Source organism: Ambystoma mexicanum, chromosome 8, assembly GCF_040938575.1.
Source record: "Ambystoma mexicanum isolate Mex_15411 chromosome 8, UKY_AmexF1_1, whole genome shotgun sequence".
NCBI classification, from domain to species: domain Eukaryota; kingdom Metazoa; phylum Chordata; class Amphibia; order Caudata; family Ambystomatidae; genus Ambystoma; species Ambystoma mexicanum.
The window spans coordinates 1,244,372,617-1,244,396,865 of NC_090929.1; the positions used below are offsets into that span (position 1 = coordinate 1,244,372,617).

The 24,249-nt window shown below is 45.8% G+C and overlaps 1 protein-coding gene across 1 annotated transcript in view; it reads left to right on the forward strand.

Moving 5' to 3' along the window:
- The window catches only part of MYOF (myoferlin), a 1,388,224-nt gene that overhangs the window by 639,675 nt on the left and 724,300 nt on the right, over positions 1-24,249 (forward strand). Inside the window, exon 20 of the mRNA XM_069611360.1 lies at positions 4,343-4,467. Within this exon, the coding sequence (XP_069467461.1) occupies positions 4,343-4,467 (125 nt within the window). The remainder of the gene's footprint in view (positions 1-4,342; positions 4,468-24,249) is intronic.

A 24,249-nucleotide genomic window follows, 5' to 3' on the forward strand; every position in this document is an offset into this window, starting at 1 on the left:
GTGGGGAAAGTTATGTTGTACATACATCAAAAGCCTTATGTGGTTATAAAGCACCATCAGCTCTTAACTAAACGCAGGAAGTCCAAGCCCTACGCTGCAACAAGATTGTGTCACTGGTAGGTAACACTGATTATACATATTAAGGGCGGTTCAAACAGTACTATTGCTAGCTTGGCCATAGGTGAACAATATACTCAAACGTTACTTGAAAGCCTAAGCCTTAAGAGTTTGGGGCAAACATTTGTAAATGGCAAATGTAGTTTTTACTGTAAAAGTTGGACAACCAGCCCAGGCTCTGGCACTTCCGGTGAGGATAGGGAGTCTTACTGGTCACAGGTGCTAGGCTTCTTTAGACACTCCGGTCAGACATCAGACGGCTCCCCTGCATATGGTGAAGACTGCTCAATTTCGCTTGGCGCAATGCAGTAGAACCTTCCCTCCCCGCACACAAAAGTAGGCAGTGCTGGGTACAGTTGCAGAGACCTCGAAATGGGAAAGCAGGCACTGGCAGCAGGATGGTTGGACCTGTCTCTGTGGTGAAAAGTAACTGCAGCAACATGGTGAGGTCCCCAGCATGCAGAAAAGATGCAAAGTTTCCACCCCAAAGGCTAAACTGTCTCCAAACACCGAGGCAGTCTAGTCCTCAGAAAATGCATGTAAATTGCAGGCCCAGAGACCTGCCTGTGCTCTGAGATGCAAGGGCAGAAGTGCAGCACTCCAAACCGGTAGTGCTCACCATTCTAAGGTATAGAGGCCCCTTTTCCTGATTTGTCCATGAGAACACATAGCTTTGCTATGGCTGGCTTGGGCAATGCTGGTTGCAACCTCCAGCATCCCTCGTTTTGCATTCAGCAATGGATGCTTGGCTCCAAGGGTTGACCGTGCCAATGGACCCATATACTCTTCTAAAAATTCTGGCTTGGTGCGCACAGCCCACCAACAAAAAGACCTGCACCATTCATACTTCAGTGGCTGTACAATTCTGGACAGCCAGTTCCCCCAGCAACAGTAAACTACGTCTGGCAGGACTATGTATTGAAGCCAGACATCTTCTCCACCCAGTACCAGCCAGTTCAAACGCACGTGACCTTCCGTTGACCTTTGTGCAAGATAGCACACAAGTGCATGACCCTGGATGGTCGTTTCCTATTTGAGAAGGTTGGACTATGGGGCAACAAAGGCTATGCATCGTAGACTAGGGCTTAATCCGTGATGAGTAGCCATTTTGAGTTTATGGTCCCCAAAAAAGGCATTGGGGTAAAATGAATGTTGCCCCTTTTTAAAAGGCATAAAGCCAGTAACCCTGCAAAGCAGCACAGGTCCAAATCCCAGTCCCGTGCTTAGTGACTATTCTCCGGTATTGGGTGCGTAATAAAAGATTAATTATACAAAGTAACCAAAAGTAAGTTACAAAAAAAGAAAAGGAAGCACAATGGTTCCCTACAACACTCCCCTTAAGGTGGGGGTGTACTGTTTTATAAAAAGGAAGGCAGGAGAAAGTTATGCCTGCACTGGTAGCCTTATGGGCTGCCAGGTAGACAAGTTAGGCTAAAAATACTGCACTAGCCTCAAAATGCAGTTCTGATCCGAATCACAGATATGAAATGAATGGGGTAAAAGATGCAAAAAAAGAGGAATCTTGGCGGACACCAAGCTGCAGATATTCCCAGCGTCTGCATGTCTGGGTACAGGTATTGCCAGTTCCCACATGCCCAGTTAGAGAGGCAGCATGTTGCCAATGCCCCGTGGTGGGCAGTGCCTGCGTCGGCTGCAGATATTCCCAGCCACTGCATGCCTGGGAACAGGTATTAAGTAAAAAAAAGGAGAAAGTCAGGCTTATTGTCGTTCATTGGCAGCTTCGGAAGGAATACACCTGGTCCCAAAGTGTGAAATGGAGAGGAGGATGTGCACAAATGTAAACACCCTGATATTATTTTAAAAAACGAATTGATTTATTAACATCAGATAATCGCATAAAAGGATAAATAAAAACCTACATGGTACAAAAATTAAGAACTTGAAAGTACTGCTGTGACTATATTATAGCCTGTATTTCATAAGTCTGCTTCTAATCGCAGATCAAATCTCCTATAATGGGCAGTAGACTCAGAATAAATATCTAGAGTCTCTCGTTCTGCTCAACATGTTTCTGTTCTGATACCTCATTAGTGGTAAACATTCTTCAGAAGCTTTTAAATATATTTGTAGTCACTAGTCTCTATTACAAGGTTCTTATTCACCACACTTTTATATGAATTCTGACCTAATAGGGGTCACTCCTTTTTCTCTCCCGAACACGTTAATTCTCCAAAGCTGCAAAAAAGAGGCCCTAACTATTAAAAAAAATCCTGCGAGCAGGCTTTATATTACCTCTCGGAATCTGTTTGCCGGTTCGCATTCGAAGGCTACGTATGAACAGCAGTTGAATTTCTAAAAACCTTTTCCATCTATGGAGAATACACACCAAGTGTATTAGAACCTATTGTTTTCTATATAAAACGCATACACTTACCCATAAGTGTTTATTGCAGGATTCTCTCTTCTTATTAGGAGCACTGCAGTATTTTTACAAAATAGTAAGGCATTTATTCTTCTGTGGTCTTATAGATGTATTCTCTATAGGGTTGGTGGGTGCAAAGGAAGACCTAGTAGCGGAGAGCAGGGTGTGGGAGTGGTGGAGAAAAGTGAGCTGTAGGACGGGTAGAAGGTACGTAGTGAGGGTACTGCGCATATTAGACATTTCTGAAGCAAAGTAGAGAGCAACATAATTTGCAGAAAGAGTGGAGGCGGTGGAGGGTTTAGGAGGTGACAGAATTGAGTTGGAGTGAGATGGGGGTCTGGGTAGAGTACTTTGGAGGGAAGCAAAGGTGGTACAGGTGATCGACCCAAGTAGTTGAGAAATTAGAGGGTGGGGTGAAAAAGCATGAAGTTATGTCTTGTTTTGTTCATATTTTTAATTTTCTTTTGAGATGAAAACCATTAAAATGTTATGCCAATTTCTTTTCAGTAAAATGGCTAGTTATATTTTGTGGAAAAGATTTGGGACACAACGTTTAAAAGAATTTAAAATAATGTGCTTAACATGTAAGGTGTTATGGAGTTGGGAAGCATCAGGTAAACATCTGAGCTGAGTTTTCCTAATGGGGAACTTGTGCCATTTTTGTTATTGAGGAAAAAAATGTTAACGGCATTCAAGTTAAATTGAGAAATGGTCTACTACCGGAGTTTAGAGAGGAGGTTTATTGAAACACATTTGGAAATCACTATGGCCATTGCACCTGGAATTGTGATATTCATTTTTTCATTTTCCCCATTATTTGGTAATTGCTATATCTACCACATGCTACCTACTTGCTGTTTTCGGCAACAAAACATATTTTTAGCGCTGCTAGAAAGTATAAAGGCAAAGCCTCGAACACCTATTTTAATGGAACATATACTTTGGCTCGATTTGCCATTTTAGCCTTTTCTTAAGTGCCGCACACTCTGTTGTGAAATGGTGGGTTGACTGTGGTGGAGGATATGGGAGTGAGATGGAAATGATGCTTTGGCTGCAATGGTGTTTGTGGTGGGTGGAAGCTCCCCCACCCCAGCTATGGATGCAGTGGATTCCTGGTGTAGGCGCCAATGAGTCGTCCTCTGGTGGGATGGCCCTGCTCATCACAGGCGACTTTTGTCTAGGTGTCTAATGGACAAAGGCTGAGAGGGCAGCCCTCTCTAGCCGTGCCAAGACGCTTCATAACTAGAGGATAATCTGGCAGCTGCTGCATGCCTCATTTGTGCCGCATCATTTGTGTGTTGTCGCATTCTTTTACACGTGCTGCAAGTATTCGCCTTGGTGTGCTGTAATGCCAGGGTCTCTGCCTGCAAGTCTAGCCCCTAACGAGTGCCTCCTCTCTTAAGGTGCTGCTGGAGTAGAAACTAACTGTTCAAACATATGATGGCGGATGCACTATGAAAGGTTTTTGTATCCCGATCACCTACAGTACGAACTATGAAATTTTTGTGTCTCTGTCTGTACTGTTGTCTTACTTTTGTTTGTTTATAGTAGTGCCATGTTCCTTATGAACAGTTAAGGATTTTTTACGACGTGGACTGTTTGGCCGGCTCCATTGTATGCTTTTCATCAGTAGGAATGCAGGAAACGAAAGCATTAGCGCGTTAGGAGTGCACATTTCCTGGCTTTGTGTTTCTTTCCTGATGAAACTAAAATGGAGTTAATAAGCGTCCCATTGAAAAATGGTCAGGCTGCATAACACGGTTGCATGACATGTCCAGTAACGCATCGATGCTCTGAAGCCTCAGGCCTCGTTCTGATTGGATGATCTGCTTTCTTCTGCAGGCAACTTCTACTATTACCTTCCTTGGTCCCACACAAAGCCCGTTGTGACACTGACCTCGTACTGGGAGGATATAAGCCATAGACTCGACACTTTGAACATCCTCCTTGGCATGGTAGAACGTTTGGTAAGTTTATGGTTGCTCACTGTTAATCTTTCTGACAATTACATAGCATTATGTATAAATAATGCATGTGGCAGGAGTGTTGTATTTTTAAAAAAATCTCCAGAGTCTTCAAGCTTGATGCCAAATAAGGCACTTCAGCCAAGGATTGCATACTTACAATTTTACAACACAGAAAAGCAAGAGACTGTTATAGTGGTCATTGTCACATGGAGCCCGAAATTGCACCTTAATTGAGGCCAGCTGCACTACTGAAAACCAGATCCCCATGCCAAGTCATGCAGCCCATTTGGGAAAGCCAGACATTCAAATTCCAGAATACCTCTTGGCCAGAGGGAAAACCTGGACGGTAGCCAAAACAGCAAACTATGGGTTTGATGGCGGAGAATGCTATGGAGAAACCCCGGTCCTCAAAGCCAGGAGGGATGCTGAAGTGCATTTTGCTAGCTCAGGTTACCTGACTGACAACAAATCTAGAATATAGGAATTAAATCCCTCTTTTGCTGAAGGAAAACCCAGCACAATCCAGGATATACTGTTACCAATTTAGGGGTAGGAAGACTATGGGGGAAATACTGGAGTTCCCTGCAAAAGTGCTTTCTACCCCGACAAGAGAACTCTCCTTGGGGCTCCCTTCTCCCATGTATGTATTACAAAGAGTGGCAGAAGGAGGCCCAGGCGTCATGCATGCAGTAACCAGACATCCAGAGAGAGCTACTACTTCCACACACTGAGGATAGAGCTGGAAGGAGGGGGGTTGCTCATGTCTTTCACACCTGCAAGCATGATGGGGAGAGAGGATCCCCTGCAGCCATTCACTTAATTAAAACGAATGGGAAAAAACCCATAACAACCACATGCAAGAGAAACAGTCTCCAGCACACAGACTGGCGTTCTGGCTACAAGAGTGCTGAAAATAACTCCAGAAGCGAGGAGCACTCCAGCAGTAGGCGGAGAAGAGGGAGCAGCAGCTGCAGCTCACTCACCAGGAAGGGATCGACCGATTCCTGCGCAGCCTATTTGGTTGCAGGAGAATTCGTAGCAGATTCTTTGATGAATTCTGCCACATATATATGTGGGGGTTGGGTTTAGTTATTGTAGGGGAATTAGTGGGGGGGGGGGGGCTGCCGGAATCTCCTCCCCACATATATATGCAGCAAAATCAACCTGTTCTAAAGTGCAACCAATTCTCCTGCGACCAAATGGATTCAATGTAATCGCCCTTAACCACCAGGAAAACCTTTCTGGATGGGATTGAAGATAGTGACTGGCCTATTTGAAGTCTCGCTCTTAAGAGTCACAACTACAAGGAAACCCAGTGACTAAGCACGCTCAGGCATGTCTTGTGCTCCCTCCAACCAGGAAGGAGTCATTCAACCTAGGGTTTATGTAAGACCTAGTTCCAAAGACTAGTGAAAGGGTGATCTGGAGTGCAGAGTTGACAAATTGCATTGTGCACATTTGGGGGATAGTGGAGGAGCAGTTTTGGAGGGTGCTGGAGGCAGGAGCTGAAGAAGGCTATACTAGAGCAGGACAAAGGAGGAAGAAGGTTGGAGAGTGGAGGCCAGAGAGGTGATGTTGAAGAATGAGTGTAGATGAGATGAAAGCATACCCGGAGTTGGATAGGAGGAACACTAGAAGGAGTGATGAGAAGGTGAAGTCAGGAAGGGGTCAGAGAAGACCCCCAAGGGAGGAAAGTATCCAAGAGGCAGTGGGTTGAATATTTGAAGGGGGGAGATGACCATATTTGAAGAGAAAAGTATAGTGATGAAGGAGGAGACTACTCAATGCTGAGACATGTGAGGAGGAAGGGTGTAGATATGGGCATGTGGTGAGAAATTGTTAAGGACCAGGAAGGAGGTACAGGAAAGGTCTCTCTAGACTGTTGAGTCACAAGGTACATGAGGATGAGTTGGTGACTGGGTTAGAGTCAGGACCACGTTTTAACTCACTGCACCCTCAACAGTCTTGCATTGAGTTAAAACGGAGTTGTAGACCCTCCTGAGTGGAAGCAATTCCACAGAACAGGGTATTTGACCCATGTTCATTCTCAGTAGAGGGGCTCCCACACTCCTTTTGAATTTTGTAAAACTTGAGATGTCACCATAAGTAACCAATGGTAATCCATATGTGGACACCTTGCTCACTGTGCCTTACAATGCCTAAACGTGGGTGTGTCTGGGGTTGCTGATGGTACTCTTGTTAAGAGGAGAATTGCCTAGCATTTCGGTGCTGGACTGCACTTCTGGGTGGGACAATGGCTGATATGCAAATGGATATTTCTCCTCTGTGAAGGGTGCAGTGAGTAAAACGTGGTTGTAGACTTTCCTGACTGGAAGAAATTCCATAGAACAGGGTATTTGACTCATGTTCGTTCTCAGTAGAGGGGCTCCCACACTGCTTTGTATTGCTGCTTCATCAGCTTTACCCCCCCACCGTACTTCAACAACTTCCACCTGGTTCACTCTCCCACCAGGCCTACTACTACAGAAACTCTGTTCCGGTGCACCCTCTTAACAGAACCAATTGTTAGAAAAGTTCTTGGACCTGGTGTACTCTCCTGCAAGCCAAGACAGACTACTGCATCTCTCTGTTTGGGTATATTCTCCTGCCCGAACAGAACCAATTGGTACAAAGTCCTTTGATATACTCCCCTGGAAGGCCAGATTACTAACTCCAAGTTATTCTGTGGCAATCATCAACTTCAAAGGCTTTAACAATGTCTTCTGCTTCACACAATTTGCTTTAAGGATTTCTTGAAGGGAAACAAGAATCAAACTGATGCGTTTTATTACACCTATGTGTTTGCCACATGCAATTATTAACCAAGTGCTGATAATAACTTGTTCTCTCCTTCAACCTTCTTTGGCTTTGGCAATGTGGGTTTGACATTCTGTACAACTGGGCAATATTCTTCACACCCATTGCTATGCTCCATTATCCTCTTTTGTTTTAGGCAACACCGGTAGTTTATCTATTGCCTTAGTATGATTCTGCTTTGGCAATAGTGGTTTGTGTTCTCTTCTCAAGGTATTGTCCCTACGGGTGATTGCCTTTCAATGCAAGCTGATATACAACAGTCACAGCTGTAAGGAAGGCATGGTATCAAACAGGAAAGACTGACGCAAGTGATCACATTTCAAGGGTGTTTATTGTACTTCAGTGGGTTTGATGAACGCCTATCTAACCCTAAATCTAAAGATGGGAGCAAGCTACGACCATAAAAAAAAAAAGTAATACAGTCCTAGTGGGATCTTGTCAAAATAAAAGGGCCTATACTAATAAACCCATTGCCAATCCTTACCTCTAAATTTAAATGGTGTGGGAAGAATGTTGTATGCAAAGAAAGAGCATTTAAGAAATATGTCAGGGCAGTTGGATAATCCACTTCCCTTCCCCACGTTTTCAGCACGGGGCAATGCGGCACACTCGAGCATAGCACACACTTGTTCTTCTTCAGCAACAAATGTCAGGGCCTTCTATGACAGTCTTTCCCCTTTGGAAGTCTCTCATTCGTAGAATGCCATGGATCGCAAAAATTGTTTTTAAAGTTCACTTTCTCATTTAATTGTTTCACCTCGGGCCTCCCTCATCCGGTTTCTGACCCGCTTCTTTGTGATGACGCAAAAAAGATCTCCCTCAGTCGGGCTCAGATCTTGCTGCTCAGGGTTTGTAGAAGGATCTCCCTCAGTCGGGCTTGGATCTTGTTTCTCATAAATTGTTCAGTTATTCTTCGTTCTCCACTTTACATAAAGGACTTTCGAATGGGCAAATGGGTTTACTCAAAACCTTTGCCTGACCACCTCGATGCACTTTAATTACTCTGTTTCACTCTCGTTACTGTTACTTTGTTACACTACGCATCAGCTCAGAGACCTTCTATTGGGCACGTGCGCGGTGCCGGACCACTCTGTATCTCTACAGTGTTGGAAAACAGTTTATCAGATGTTTGGCCTCTCCTCCCGTCTTCATCACAAGACTCAATGTTTAGTTTTAAGTACAATGTTGCAGCTTGCAACTTTCGCTTCAACACAGACTGGCCTTGTAGAGTTCCTTCAACTCACTGGCTGTGTTAATTTCTCTCGCTTTGTTCTTAGAGCCAAAGACGTTATCTCAGTGACTGCTGCTCCTCCCCATCTTGGCCAGGCAAACAGGAGGGCCCTGAATATCTCGGCCACACAATGCAGGATTCTTTTTTTCCCCTTCTTGGCCTTGCACGTGTACTTTGCAATTTCCTGGAGTTGAACGATCACTTGGTAGACAGGTCAAGGGTATCTCCCTTCTTGCTGTCCTCTCTCGGTCTGCCGTTTCCATCGATTTCACGGGGGCCTGGGAAAAACTGGTCCATCATGTGCTTTGCCTTGCTCAAAGTGTGCTCTCGTGCTCCACCTTTTTTATCCGTCTGGGGGAGTGCAATGGGAATCAAGTGAGGGTCAATAGCGACAAGTGCCTGACTCTGCCTGACCATAGTACTGGGACAAGTCAAGTGAAATTCTATGGTGTGAGTCTGTCTTTTCCCAGGGCACACAGTCCGTGCAGAAGTGTTTGTATAGGGAAGTAAGGGGGGGTGGGAGAGTTACAGCTTCCAAATATCCCACTGGGTAGGAGGGGGTAAAGGAAAGAGGATGCTGCACCTCGCCATCGTGTGTCCCGTTCCCACTTCCCGAGGCCCCCTTTCCCAGGGGATCTTCCCACACTGGTTCACCCCCAGAGTCTGGATCCAATAGCGATGGTCGTGCCCTGGCCACCTGGATGACAGATCCCCGGGGACTGGATGGTGAGACACCCTCTGGTTTCTCACACAGCCTTCAGGTTGGATCTTCTACTTTGGTTTAAATCAGCTTGGTATGCGTCACAATCGTTAACTTGTTTTACATTAGTTTGGTATTCAAAAAAAGGTCTGGACTTGGCCAGTGGGCGGTCATGAAGCTAAGGGTTCTGTCAGAATGTCTGTGAAAATTGATAGTCCACCGGCCTGTGTCAAAAATCCTACTTCTATCCCTTACACTTGAAACTAAACTAGAGATAAAGTAGACCACCTTGATCCAGAAGAATGACTCTTTTCTTCTGGACTGGAGATAAAAGTACACGTCCCGTTTTTATCGCCTCCTTCCAGGGCATGGCTCCCTTCCCCGGGTCAGCACTGTTCTCCAACGCAAAAAAGGTAAAGTTGAGGTACTTCTCCTTGGCAGAAACACTGCCTATCTCTTAACACTCTGTATCAGAGTCTTTACAACTTTGGTTACCAGGAGAATGACTCCCTTCTCCTGTTAGCTTGGCTTCGGCGTTCCATACAACCAGGGGGAGTGACTGTTAGGAAAGATTTCGTAATTGTAGGTAATTTTCCTTCCATGTGGCAACCCCTAAACTTTTTGCTGTTGTTTTTCACTTTGTTCTTGACTTTGCCAGAGAAGTGCAGCCTTCTGCCGCACTCCTCTGGGCTTTCGCTCCTTTCTTACGGGGAAACTGACATGCCCTTAAGACAGTCAGTACCGGGGAACGCTGTTTCCCGTAGTTTCTTTTATCATGTTGCGGCTTTAGTGCAACATGACACAAGAGGGCACTGTAAGCTAAGTTACAGCTCTCTTGGGTCTCTAGCCTTCTACAGGCCCTAGATACTCGTTTAGGATTGTATTTGATCGGTGCAAGTGATTCAGGGACGGGAATGGTGGCAGCGATCGTTTCTTTGTATTTTGAGCTCCTTTTGGCGTTCTAAGCGCGTTTTCTGCACCTAACCCAAAATGGTGGCCTGGCTCCCAAAATGGCCAGACCACGAGGCTCCTTTGTCCTGTCCGCTGACCGTCTTGCTCCCTTCACCTTCCCCAGGTCGAGCCGACCCGGGGCCTTCCTTATTTGGGCATGTACTTTCCCGCGAAACACGGATGCTTTCGCGGGCTTCTACATGTCTTTTGTGTGCCTCCAGGGTGTGAGCTGGGATGTCTGGTCCCAATACACATCCTGGGTGCCAGAGAGTCTAGGGTGGTGTGAATGCCTGGGACCACCGTGGTCCGTGATTGGTCCACGAATGGTGTGAGTGTTGATGAGCGGATCTCCCATTGGGTCCCCTCCGTTTTGGCGCGAAGGGAACCGTGGATAAGAGGGGGCTGGAAACACCACTACCATGTCGATCTCCTGAGTTCTCACGAACGAAGGAATACAGGAGCCAAGTATCCTGCAAACAAGAGGCTGGACCGAGGAATCGCTGGTGACCCGCTGAAGGACTTCTGCTCTGCACTGCTGTCGCCTTGTGAAACCCTTTTCACCTTTGATCGAACCAGAAGGCCTGTACTGGTACTTCGACCCTTTGGAATAGCGGGAACAGCTATTCTCGGCATCTTCATCATCTCCTGCCAGTAAGCCTTCGGAAGCGTCTCTGGGCCATCCAGCTGACTGACCAGCTTACACGGGAGTCTTGCTCTGTAACCGCCGCCAGGTTGTGTAGTATTTTGAGTCCTTGTCACTCTCACACGCTTCGTACACTTGGCGTTCCCAGGTCGGAAGTGAGTAGTGTTCATTTGGCTCAAATACACACGGCCGCTCCGTTGCCCTGCTGTGGTGACAAAACTGTGCAGGTTTCTTCGATTGGGACGTCTTTTTACTCCACACGACGACGAGGCGTTCCCTGCTCTTCTGAACCTGCTAGCTGCTGAAACTGACGCGGAGAAGCCTGGGTCTGCTTGCATCGGGGACCGGTGAGTAGTTTAGCTAAGATCTGGTCGCCCTCCTGCAGGAGCCCATTGCTTTTCCCCGCTGTGTAAAACAGCACCCTTTTTCCGTACTCGCGCTCTGCTTCTGCCCACTGTGGAGGCTGCGCTTGAGTCGCGGAACTTGTTCTCCTTCATTTGTGCACTGAACTGAACTGCCTGATTTCCTTAGAAGAGACTCTCCTTTTGCCCGTTGGCACCAGCGTGTGCAGGTACTTTTGAGCACAAGGCTCCACTCTTCGCAGGGCTCGGACTTCCATCTAGTTAGGTGCCTCTGAAGGCGAACTGAGTCTAAAGCATTGTATCGCACTGCCTGTTTTCCTTCCCTTGCAGGTGGACTACACATTTCGTGCATATAACACTTGCGACTGTCGTATTTGTATATATATTGTGTTGATATGGTATGTGTTGGTTTAATATTGTGATACTGTGATTTTCTCGCTACGGTCATTGTTTTAAAGGCCTTAAAATAAATGTGTATATATTTTTGATATAACAACTGTTTGGAGTAGTTTGTAAGTGATCTTGCTTTGTGTGCTCATTGCGGGCTTTCAGTCACCCTCACCCCTCTTGAGACCTAGTCTTGACCGCCGCGATCGCTACCTTGATTGGTCTGGCTCGTCCAGAGGTTACCCTGTTCCAAGTAATTAGGTTGGCCTTCTGAACTTCTGCGCCACCAGGACAGAGTTCAGAAATCCGTCTTAACAGTGACTCTGTTCTGCTGGCCTTTCTCTCACTTTTGGGGTTTCTCAGCAATATAATTCATGCACTGGTAGGGTCCTTGACCCAGGCTTCCCCATAGTGACCCACTTGGTTCGCTATCCTGCCAAGTACTGCCACGAGGAAGATGACTTGTGTCCTTTTCTTGATACGTGTCCTTAGGGTTGGGGATCTGATAGATGCCCCTATTGGGGAACCACTCCTCCTTTTGCTCTCCATACTTCTCTTTAGCTCAGGGGTTACATCCGATCTCCTGAGTTCTGGATTTGTTCCTGCGTGATAATGCAGTAACCAAGACCCTCTAATACCTCCACCGGCCAGCCTGTTTACTCGTGTTCTTTCTGGGACTTCTCTGGCACGCTTCGGTCTGTCTCGGGGGCTGCCTTTGCTGTGCTTGGATCTCACGTGGCTTCCGCAGGCTTCTCCTGCACTGCATCGTCTCTGCAGGTTCTGTCTCTCCACAGTATGTCTACCCCTAACAGACATGTGGTCCACCTCTCCTGCGATGTCTGGTTACTTCTTCACCAACGGTGCTCTAGCATTGGACCCACTGGGGATGCTATCTGCTTCTTTTCGGCATCCCTGACTGCAACTACTTGAATTTTCCACGCCGAGCAGCTTCCTTGTCCTCGGTTCCTTCTGGGTTGGCTGAGCAATATTGCAAGTTCTTTGTTGCTTTTTATCGCAAACTGCCATCCATGACTAGAATACTCACCCAGGTTACATGGAGCATTTTTCATGGCTCTGCACCTACTCTCTGTCCCAGTACTTGTCTCGTTCACTCCCTTGTCTCAGTATTTCTTAGTCACAGACTTAAAAAAAGGTACATGGGAGTACTGGGCAGAGTGTTAAGGTGTATTGTGTATGGTTTTGGGGGTAGGGTGTTGGCTGAGTGATGTAATACCGCATTCTCCCGAGATATACTCCCTTGTCCCCAGAGGGGAGGTCTCTTCCCATGTGTTAGGGGAGTTTTCTAGAGTCCCACCTGGAGGTAAGACTTTAGGTAACTATCCCAGTGGTTTGTAGATCCCCAACTCTTCGAATCAGTCTGTACTACTGCTGAGAACCTTGGTAGAGTGGCAGAGCATTCGGGCTCATTTTAAGAGGAAGATGTGAGCTGTAGCTAAGTGTACTGAATCTACTTAGAAAGGCACACCAAAGAAACACTACACATGTAGTTATATAAAAACGAAGTTTATTATATATACACCAGAATCACTTTAAATACTTTAGACGTTGTACTTAGAACACATAGAAATACTTTGGTAATAAGTTTAAAGGGACTTGCAACTGTATCTATTTTGTCTTACCATAATGTGGTTACAGCATGCAGTCAGAAAATAATAGTAATGCATTTAGTTAACATACACATATAGGATAGTGATTTTTAGGGAGGAAAACTGTTGGTTAGGGTTATATCAACAGAGCTTCGAGTCAGAGAGGCAGTTTTCAGACTCAGCAAGTCTTTTGGAGTCTACTTTGCAACCCTATCTGGAGGCAGTTCGGAGAGGCACAAAAGTCTTGAAATGGTGCAAATGTCAAAAGTTCTGGAGGATACTTAAGTCTCTAAGGAGGAAGACATTAGAAGGCTAAACCAGCATTGGAGACCCTCTAGAGGACACAAGCAACACTTGGGTCAGATACAAGAGGGGGTTACCGTGGACACCTCTGGATGTACACCAGACCTCTGGAGATGGCTTGTTTCAAAGTTAGTCTTGGGACTGGTTGTTCCCACCAGTTAAAGGGAAGAAGTCCTCCTTTTCAGAGTTCCTCTGTTAGAAAACGGGGCCAGGACAGCAGTGGTCACCTCAGGGTGTTGCAAAGGGTTTGCAGGCATCTCTGGTCTTCTTATTCGGTTGTTTCAGATTCCAGTAGTCTACTTGCTTTATACTCCAGAAGCCTCACGTTTTATCCAGTTCCAGCACGCACTCCTCTGCAAGCTCTCGCAGCAATTTACAGAAAGGGACGTTTGGCTGTCCAATCGTGACAGCCAGAACCACAGTGGGAGATGGTCATATTCAGGTACTCTGGCAGACAAAAGAAAGGCGGTTGGAGACTCCTGCCCCACTTCCTGCTGGCCCAGACATTTTGGAGCCTAGGCGGTGACATCCAAGGTTTTCCGCCAAAGGCAAAACACACACACAGGCCTCCCCCTCCCAGGACTGTAGAAGTGCTGACAAAGCACAACCATGCTAGAAATGAAGGGAGGGCGTGAGTTGGTACTCGGGTGCCCCTATTGTGCACTACCGAGGCTATGCCCATAGCCTGCGGTAGAAAAACTACACAACAGTTGGTAGGACATGCCCACTGCCACCAGCCATAACTAGGAAGTTGTACATGTGACTAAAGTAACAGAAGCAGAAAGAAGGGGGATACTAGGTATCCCGTTGGCACTCCACTGAAGGCAGTGTGTGCCAATCTCTCAGACTGTTTTAGGAGAGATACTAACTGTAGTTACTTGAAGATATGAAAAGAATTATGGAGGAAAAATAGACTCCACAGGACAGTATAACACAACAAATTGAATTCCAAAAGACAGACCCCATAAGAATTAATGATTGGGAAAAGGCCCCACTCATTCAGGGTTAAAGAAAAAGTTCCAGAAGTCCTGCAAAAGTGCTGGGGGTCTCACTGGGAGGGGGAATGAAGCATTAACATGATAAATCTCCCTAACACCATGAGATACCCCCCCCCCGGGGGTGATCCTCAGCGGGACAATCGGGTAGCGACCTCATCACCCTCGCCCGCCTCATGGGAAGGGGCTCCCCCTCAGGGAGAAGTAACGACATCTCTGGATTTGTCACAGCGCTTATAAAAGTAACCACAAAAATATTCCAAGTGTAAAAAGCTACTGTGATACAAAGGTATCCCAATTACACTGCATTTTTATGTGTGCAATGTTAAAAAGTAACAAAATGCTAAAGGGAAACCTAGTTTCCCAGTACTGATAGTCGGATCCCATAACAAGTGAACAAAGGGCAAGGGAACTGAAGCAGAAGGCTTTACTTTCCTTCAAAAAGTCAGAACAGGTTCACAAACAGAGCAAAAAGAAAGTAGGTCCATAGAATCTATAGAGGGAAAGTTGCAAAATGAGAAATCCGTCCTAGTAGTGGCCCACTATGATCTACTCTCTGTAAGCCAAACATTGTTGAAATGGTAGGGGACTTCTGGCAAACGAAGAAGTCCGTCTGGCAATCAAAAATAAGTTTCATGTTCCAAAAAAAATAAATGGGGGGGGGGGGGGAAATAGTTGAGGGGTGTGCTAAAGTGGCTCTAAATTAACCAGAAATTGGAACTCAGTCGTAACAGAGGGGCATTCTCCTCAAACCAGTGGCTCATACTCTCACATTCTTCCCATGGCACTACAGTAGGAGGACAGATAACATAATTCACCCATGCATGGGCTCGCAAGTATCTGCTAAGCACTGTAACAAGAGGATACCCAGTCAAGCTAATCTCAATCTCATGATTTACGACCACGCCACAGAAAACTGCAATGACCTCACCAAGAGCTTCTTCACAGTGAAGTGGATGCACTACTTTGAAAGAGGGCCATCAAGCCAGTACCCAAACACGAGGTAAACACAGGTATTCAGTTAGGACTTTAGTTGGTACTAGGAAATACACTAACAATGAGACCTACTGTTAAGCCTACACCTGGCAAAATAATTTGTCAACCCACAAAAATTCAGAATGACCACACTTTAAGAGGTAATCCTGGCGGCCCTGAACATGAAGGGTGCACACTTTCATATTAATATTTCAATGTTCCCAGGTCTTCGTTGAATACCTAAGATTCAAGAACTGCAGCAAAGGTCCGTTTCAGTTCAAGGTCCTTTCTTTTGGTATTGCATTGAGACCTTGTCTATTCATAAAGGTATTGGCGGTGCCATCAAAGGATTCCAGTTTATCCTGGTTTGGATGATTGGCTCATAACCAGGGCGAGCACATCAAAAGGCCATGCAAACACCCACTACTCACTGACCTCCTTCATCAATTGGGTTTTCAATAAATGCTCAAAGGTCTAGTCCAATCCTGAGCCAGTCCAAGCAATTCTTCGGTGTAATCCTAGACCCATGTAGACATGGGGTCAAACTTGACCGTCATGCCCCCCACACGACTTTCCACACGAAGACAGAGGAATGACAGATACACCTTGTTTCCAAGCCCTGTACCACTGTCATCAGTGTATCGCATGGGTTAGAAGCGGTATTCACCCAGCCAGCCTTTCAGACCATACCAATTCAATGACTTGGGACATATGAAATTACATTGATCAATCAGGTAGACTGTCTAAAAGAGCAGAAGTGAATGACGTCATCACTGACATTGTGACATAGCCACACTTATACATGAAGCACATATTCATCCATACATGAAGCGACACGAACATACACTAGTTTGCTGGATATAAGCACAAAGCAATGCTTATGATTCATGTAGGTTAGAGGACGAACACACGTATAAAAGTCTATAGTCCTATCTTTTGCTAAGCAGAAACCGCAAGATGCCAAGAATTCGTATACTTAGCTTGCATATTCTTGACTGTCACTAACATAAGGAAGCCATAAGGGGCCCTAGGGAAGCTATAGGCCTCGGAGACAAAAAAGGAAGGATAGGGATATTCGAGAAATTAAGACAAGCCCGAGGCGAGCAGAAACAGGACACCCAGCCAAGGACAAGGTCAAAGTAGGAAAATTCCAGGTGCAAAGATGGTGAGCTGCTAACAGAAATTCAGACTGAAATCCTCATAATTGGGATGAAGAGAGCTTAATTTTGTGGTCCCAACATGTGACCCAGAAGGAGAAGGCCTGTTCCAAAGGAACTAGACAGAAGAAGTTACAAGTGTTGCATACGAGCTGTCACTAACTGCACTCTCATAGGCTTGGGTGATCCGGAAAGTAGCAATGTTAGGGAGCACATTGTACCTCCATGTGCTCTCGCACCACCTTGAAGAGGTACATTCGGCCTGAGAATTGGCCAGGTCCCAGGGCTGGGGGGGGTGGTACTGTCCAATCAAAATTCACCATTCCAGGGCAGTATAATTTGTTGCACGGGCCAAAGATGTTTTGAGAAACCTGCAACATTGTAGACAGGGAAAATAGAGGTGGTCCTAGGAGACCCTAGATACGGCAAGCCAATTAGACTGCTAAGCCCTATAGCTGATAAACGTAGTATATACAAGTGCCCCTTACGATTGTCCAATGGGTTTTTAGGCGGAATGTTAGATTTGTAACGTCACACTGGAAAAAAATCAGGTAACGCATGCTTAGAAGCTGAGAGCTCTGGATGGAACTATCTTTGTCCAGTGTGATTCCTGGTATGTTTATTTGCTAATAAACGACAGTGACTTTTCCCTCATGGCCGAGTCTCCCGTTCTTGGGCTGGGAGTTTAATGGGCCAGAGAAGGGCGACTAATAAGGAAGCCAAGCCACCCCTGCACAGTGGTAATGCCTTACCCCACACAGGAAAGGGCCCAAGCCCATCTGGCGCAAATTCACTTTTATTAAGGCAAACAGTCCATCGCAGTCTACACAGTATTGAGACTATTGGGAATATTGGCATCCTGCATTTATATTATTCACTTTGAACGTCTGCACATGCGCCCTCGGCAAGGGTACACAATCTAGTAGTTTCTCAAAAGGTGGTAAAGACACTAAAAGGGAGGACTTTCGCAAACCTGTTATAAGAGAAACCATTTGAGAATCTGCCAGTGCTGGTGGTCATGAATGCATCAATGTCGTAGTGGTGAGCTTGTTGCCTTTCACTCAAAGCAGGTGCACAGCTCAAGAGGTAATACTCCACATACATGTGTTGAACTACTGGTGCTCAAACAAGCCCTATGCAGTTTTCAAAACTGCTCCTCAACAAGAGCATCTTCAAAAGTAGACTATGCAGCAGCCATGTTGTATTTAAGCTAGCAGGGCTGAATGCACTCACTGCCACTACAAATATGACCGTGTATACGCAAGTGGTAATTCAAGCCGGACAAGTGGCAGCAATATACAGTTCTCTCGCAGACAGCCTGGGCAGGCTGCTGGTTTAGGAGAACGAATGGGAACTCAACAGAAATATACTCCAACTATACTCCAAATATACTCCAACAAATATTCACAATATGTGGGCATCGAAAAAATAACTAAAAATCAAAATGCCAGATCTTTGTGTCCAGATACCCACAATCGGGGTCCCTTGGTAACGCACTATGGATGAATTGGTGAGGGATATTTGATTGCGCTTTGCCCCATATTCTCCTGCTATGCATGGGCAGCACCTTGATGCCCAAGGGTTTAGTGCGCTTTATAAATGTAAAAATAAATAAATAAAATATGCTGAGTAATTCACAAATTACTACAGGAGAGCTTGACAACATGGGCACTACCAGTTTGACATCTTCACCCCATTCACTTGTTACTGCAACCACCAATAAAATTGCATCCACTACACAACCTGTTGACACAACAAAACCAAAAGAACACGTACAAGTCTACAAACTATGAACTTGGCTGCCAGGCTCCTGGCTGTAAGAAGACAGAGAGCGAGCCTGGACATTGTATGCACACAATCCTTCGGATGGAATCATTTTGATATATCAGATTGATAATTTACCGCTTTGGAAGGTGAGGTCGAGGGCACAAAATGGTTTCCTTATTTGGGAGCTAGCGTCACCTGATTGGGACCCTCCCGGCACTTTCACAGTCGTGTGCCATGTCGTTCGGAAATAAATTTATTCACGAGGCAATTCAACAGCAAAGAGCCATTTTGGACTAAGAGAGGGGAATGGCCCACAAAACGTTATTATAAGCTGAGTCTAGGGGGCCTGAAGTGAAAATGTAGGTAAGTGCTGGATTTGGGGCCAGAGGTGTTGGAGTGAAGTTGGTCCATCTTACTTAGTTACATTTTGTTCAGCTTTCGTTTTGTGACCTGCGTTTCACTGTGCAAATGTGGAGCGAAGCTCGCGTATAAATAAACTGCAATTGCAACTTGTGCATGTAAAAAAAAAAAAAATTTCTTTACCCTAGGACCCATATAAAAGAACAAGCATTGGCAATGCCAACAGTTTGGGCTTATGTATAAGCAATGAAAAGACAATTACCAGGCACATACGTAGTGGTATTAACTGGCCATCTAATAGTGTATGGCAAATGCCTAATAATTATAAACAAGCCAAAACTGTTGGCTTTGCCAAGTGAAGAACACCCATAGTGCTTATAAAATCGAGTGGCTGAAGGCCGACCTGGTGTTCAAGACATTTTTATTTCACCAGTAGAAGGTTTACTGTTTCAATTAAGTCATTAACTCTCTGAAGACTGCTTTGAAAAAAACACTGGCAGGCCCTTCGAGTACAAAGTTTGATGGTAAGGCTTCATTAAAGCGAGCTCAGAGTTCCCATGTGGAGGTGTTTTGGGCGGGGTGGGGAAGGCACTGGGTGGGAATTGTTATAGGGATTAGCATGGCCATGGGTGGGCAAATAAAACGTACAAGCTGTGTCCCTCCTCATGTGCCGTTTCTTCCAATCTGTACTCTAATGCAGTAGTTTCGGCGTATAGGTAGGTGTCCGAAGCGGCATTTAATAGCACACACTAAAGAGGTGTTTCATGTAGTCTCGCTCCGTACGTGTAGCAGTAAGTACAAAACGAAAATAAAAGCAGTCACATGTCCCCATGTATTAATCTTTCAGGTGTAGTCCGTGAAGGAAGGAGAATGCACCAGAGATGACTGCCAACACGCAAGTGCACCCACTGGATGGGGCCCCAAGTCAGTGCCCCACTAGTCTGGACACGCCAATGATGGAGCTATGTGATGGTCCCAGCAATGCTGACCTAAATAGAAATTCCAAGGTTATCAATCGTGTTTTTAGGTTTAGTTTATATTCTTACTCAATGTATTTGTTTGGTTGTTGTTTGTAGAACGTTCAACACCTTCAAGTTATTTAGGCAAAAAATGAGAGCATGCTGAGGGACAGCTGGCCTGGTGAAGCATGCTGAGGGACAGCGGACACACCGTGTGCAGCATGCTGAGGGACAGCGGACACACATGCCGTGTGCAGCATACTGAGGGACAGCAGGCCGTGTGCAGCATGCTGAGGGACAGCGGGTCGTGTGCAGCATGCTGAGGGACAGTGGACACACTGTGTGCAGCATGCTGAGGGACAGCGGACACACATGCCGTGTGCAGCATGCTGAGGGACAGCGGACACACATGCCGTGTGCAGCATACTGAGGGACAGCAGGCGGTGTGCAGCATGCTGAGGGACAGCGGGCCGTGTGCAGCATGCTGAGGGACAGCGGACACACCGTGTGCAGCATGCTGAGGGACAGCGGACACACCGTGTGCAGCATGCTGAGGGACAGCGGACACACAGGCCGTGTGCAGCATACTGAGGGACAGCAGGCCTTGTGCAGGATGCTGAGGGACAGCGCACCGTGTGCAGCATGCTGAGGGACAGCGCGCAGTGTGCAGCATGCTGAGGGACAGCGGACACACAGGCCGTGTGCAGCATACTGAGGGACAGCGCGCAGTGTGCAGCATGCTGAGGGACAGCTGACCTCGTGCAGCGGGAATCTGGCATCGGTGTACTTCCAGCTTCTCTTAGCTTATCTGCGGTCCACTTTTCCTTGGTGGATTGGGCACTTTGCAGACCCTCCAGCATATTGCAGCATGACATATTTTTGCAGCACAAAATTGCATTTCTAGCATCATTTTTGCCTGATTACGAGGCACCGCAATAAATGCAATTTTGTACTGCAAAACGTGCATTTTTTTTATGCCGCAAAATATTTCATGCTGCTGGAGGGGCTGACTTTGTCACCAGCTTTGGGGTGGTGGCCATTTCCAATGGCATGCCACGTGTGCACTCCACAAGTGGGTGTCTTTTGAAGATTGTTTGTTCTTTTCTTAACTGAACTCTAAAGATGTTAGCGAAATCATGCATCATAGTTAAAAGGTTCATCATTGGGTTTATGCACCTCATTACAAACCGGAATCCACCAGACTGATTTTCCTCCCAGCAGCGCTCGAATAGTGTTTAGTTAAGAGATACTTTAGAAAAGCTAACAAGGTTCCATGTCCCATCAACTTAACGGCTGTCAATGTATTTTCCACTCTTCAAACAAAACATTTAAGTCCTTTAACTTCGTTGTCCCTTGCATACATTGCTTTTTAATTTTTTTTTTTAATGGAAAACCTGTATGTAATGCAACCTCCTGAGCAAATGCCAGCTCACTGTTGGTTTTTCTCTGGGGAAATGTTAAGGGACAAGGATGCCATGAGACAATTGTCACCTCAGCCGAAGAGAAGTCTTTCATCACACACCAATATAACCATTACCCTAAAGGCCCTAGCAGGACTCTGGAACAGCCAGGAAGGCAGGACCAGGGCTTCCGCTCCCAAATAAACCGCTGTTGAAATCCCACCCTCAGTTAAATGTGCCCATGCTTCCTTCCAGGTTGGCCGATTGAGGCTCAGGGGAGTGAACAGGGGGGCTTTGCACACTGTTTTCTTGGGCATGGTTTCCTATCTTGGCTCACCATGACACTGCGGAAGGTTCATCAGGAGTCTGACCGCTGCTAAGCCATAGACAGGCTTGCTGTTCTAAAGCACCTTGCGCACATGCCTAGGGTTTTAACCATGACATAAATAAATGAGGAAATAAAAATGTGAGTTTCTCTGCTCGCTTTTCATGGAGCTGTTGCAAACATTGGAAAGCTCGAATTTGTCATACAAACCCTGCCAAATGTTGGGGGCCTAGGGAAGTAAGTATAAGGGCTTTGCCGTCTGTTTTTTTCTTGGGCATGGCTTCAACATGTTCCAGCTCACTATGCAGTGAGTAAATGCCAGGCATACCCCCTGGCCCATGGACCACATCTTCTCCATCTATCACTCCTCTCAGCACTGTGCCCTATAGAATCCAGTTGTCTCATGATACATTTGTTCCAATTGTACACACAGCCACCTTTTCCTTCTCATCCCTTCTTGAGAACCTTAGCCTATCCCTCGCCCCTTATGCCTACTATCTACCCGACTTTGCTTCTCCCTACCACTTCTGAGGGATGTTCTATCCTATTCCTCCTTTGCCTCTGATACAGACCAAAGTGATTCAACGCCATGAACTATGGGAGTAGGCGCATAACAAAACACAGCTTGGTCACTTAAACTTGCCTCAATGATGCATGGGCATACTACGTGAGGCCAGGAAACCAAACACAATGTACTTCTGTTTCAATATATGGAAGCAGTTTATTTGGTGTATGAGGAAACCTATTAAGCCAGTTCAGTGGCCACCAGAAGACATCACCTACCTCCTGGTTCTTGTGGACTGAGGGTTAATATACAATTCACTTGAGGTATATTTAGCAACCCCGGAAGCCTACACCACCACCTTCTACACCACCACCTTGCAGCAATGAGTGTCTTGTTGGAAAGTACCAGTGGTCTGAGCTTTCATGAAATGGTGAAACTCAGCAGAAGGGTATGCGAACTCCAAGCACACTCTGTAGACAAACCTTTTGTCATAATTAGCCAACACAAGCGCCCCCGTTTTTCACCAAAACTCATTTCCACGTTTCAGATGAATAAGTCAAAGAATTAGCAGTCTTCTATCAAAACACAGAAGCTATAGGGGAAAAGGCACTTCACGCACTTGCCGTTCGTAGAGCAGTACTGTTCTAAATCTAAACAAGACAAAATCACTGCATAAAATCTGTCAGCTTTTTGTGTCTTTTGCAGCAAGAAGGCATGGGTCCACAGTCACTAGATCTATCAATTCTGAGGTGCATGGTATGATGCATTTAATACTGCTACACTTTTGCTCGCAAACCCCTTCCTTTCACTCCTAAAACAAACCCAACAAGAAGAATGGGGGCAACTCTAGCTTTCTTTGCTAATGGTCCATTAGACACAATTTACAGAAAGCAGATTGGAGTTCAGTGCACACATTCACATGACCCTATTGTGCAAACACATGAGCTACAGCAGACTCCCAAGTGAGACAGGCTGTACTAAAGCTTTTATTTACAACTCTTCTTTCAGCTCGCCCATATGCAAAGTATGTGAGCATAAACTGGTTCACAAGGAGGACATTACATAGCTTTTGACTCTCGAAGGATTTGGAAGCCCTCCAAAGTGGATATGTTGGTGAAAATGTGTTAAAAGGTTCAAAAGTTAATAAAATAAGAGAACAAAGTAACTGTTTTCTGCCTGGCCCCGTTCATTTTCCCATAGAGAATATGTGCTTCCATTGAACACCTGTAGCGTGAAAACCGCTGAGCGGTTTTGCATCAAATAAGAAACACGTTGGGCAAAAAGCATCGCAGATTTTTATATTTTTGGTTTGCTGTAAATCAATTCAGTAGTTTTAAAATAATTCAACAAATAATGCGGTGGCCCGCTTCAATTTATTTTATATATCTCCCATGTTGCTTTGCAGCAGTAAGTCTTTTCAGAAATGGAAGCTGAAAAAGAAAAGTACACCCAACCAGGTTTAGAGGGGGGAGTGGGTGGTTTCACACTGATATACAGGTGTGGTGGGGGGGAAGAGGACCACATATCTTGTTGGTGGGATTGGGGTGGACTGATGATCCTGTTTTGTGGCAGAAAGTTCACCTCTTGCCACTGGAATACCTTGGGACTCCAGGGGATTCATTACAATTCACTCTATGAAAAAAATGTCACAGGAATGTTCTTGTAAAAAGGAATAATAGAAGAGAATCAAGGAGTTAGTGGGTCAGATGGGGTGACCTAGAAAGTAGGAGTGGTGCCCATGGAGTTGCAGTGGGGATGGGTGAAGACATTTAAATTGGAGCTTTTCACCAAATGGCGCTTTACTGCAGGAAGGATATTCTGGAATGATGACTGCAGTACCCCAAGGCTGCACCCAGGTGACTGTTGTATGCTATCACAGGTAGTTTCCAGGGGAACTTGCCACAGAAATGAAAGTGGCACTTTTGGATGCAGGCTTTAGTTTCGGTCAGCCTGATTGGGAGTCTGTTCTAGACACCTTCCAGTTGAACAGCCAAACAAAGAAAAGATGGACTTCTGCAGAGCATGCCAACTCAGGATACTTCTAGGATGCAAAGAAAAGTGATTGCAGCTGGAGTCCAGATGGTCACGCGCCGACAGGTGGTCTTACAGGGATGAACCAAGGAGCAGGTCCTGAAGAGCTTCCATTGATGCAAGAAGGCAGAAAGTGCAGAAGTGGATGTCTTGTTTCACAGGTTGAAGATCCCCCAAGTTCCAAGGATTCACTCAAATTGGCAACGCCTGCAGCAAGGTACCCCAAGTAAAGAGCTGGTCAATCCAATGGGTTGGTCCAGGGACACTTACGAAGCCACAGATCATCGAGCAGGGGTCAAGACTAGCT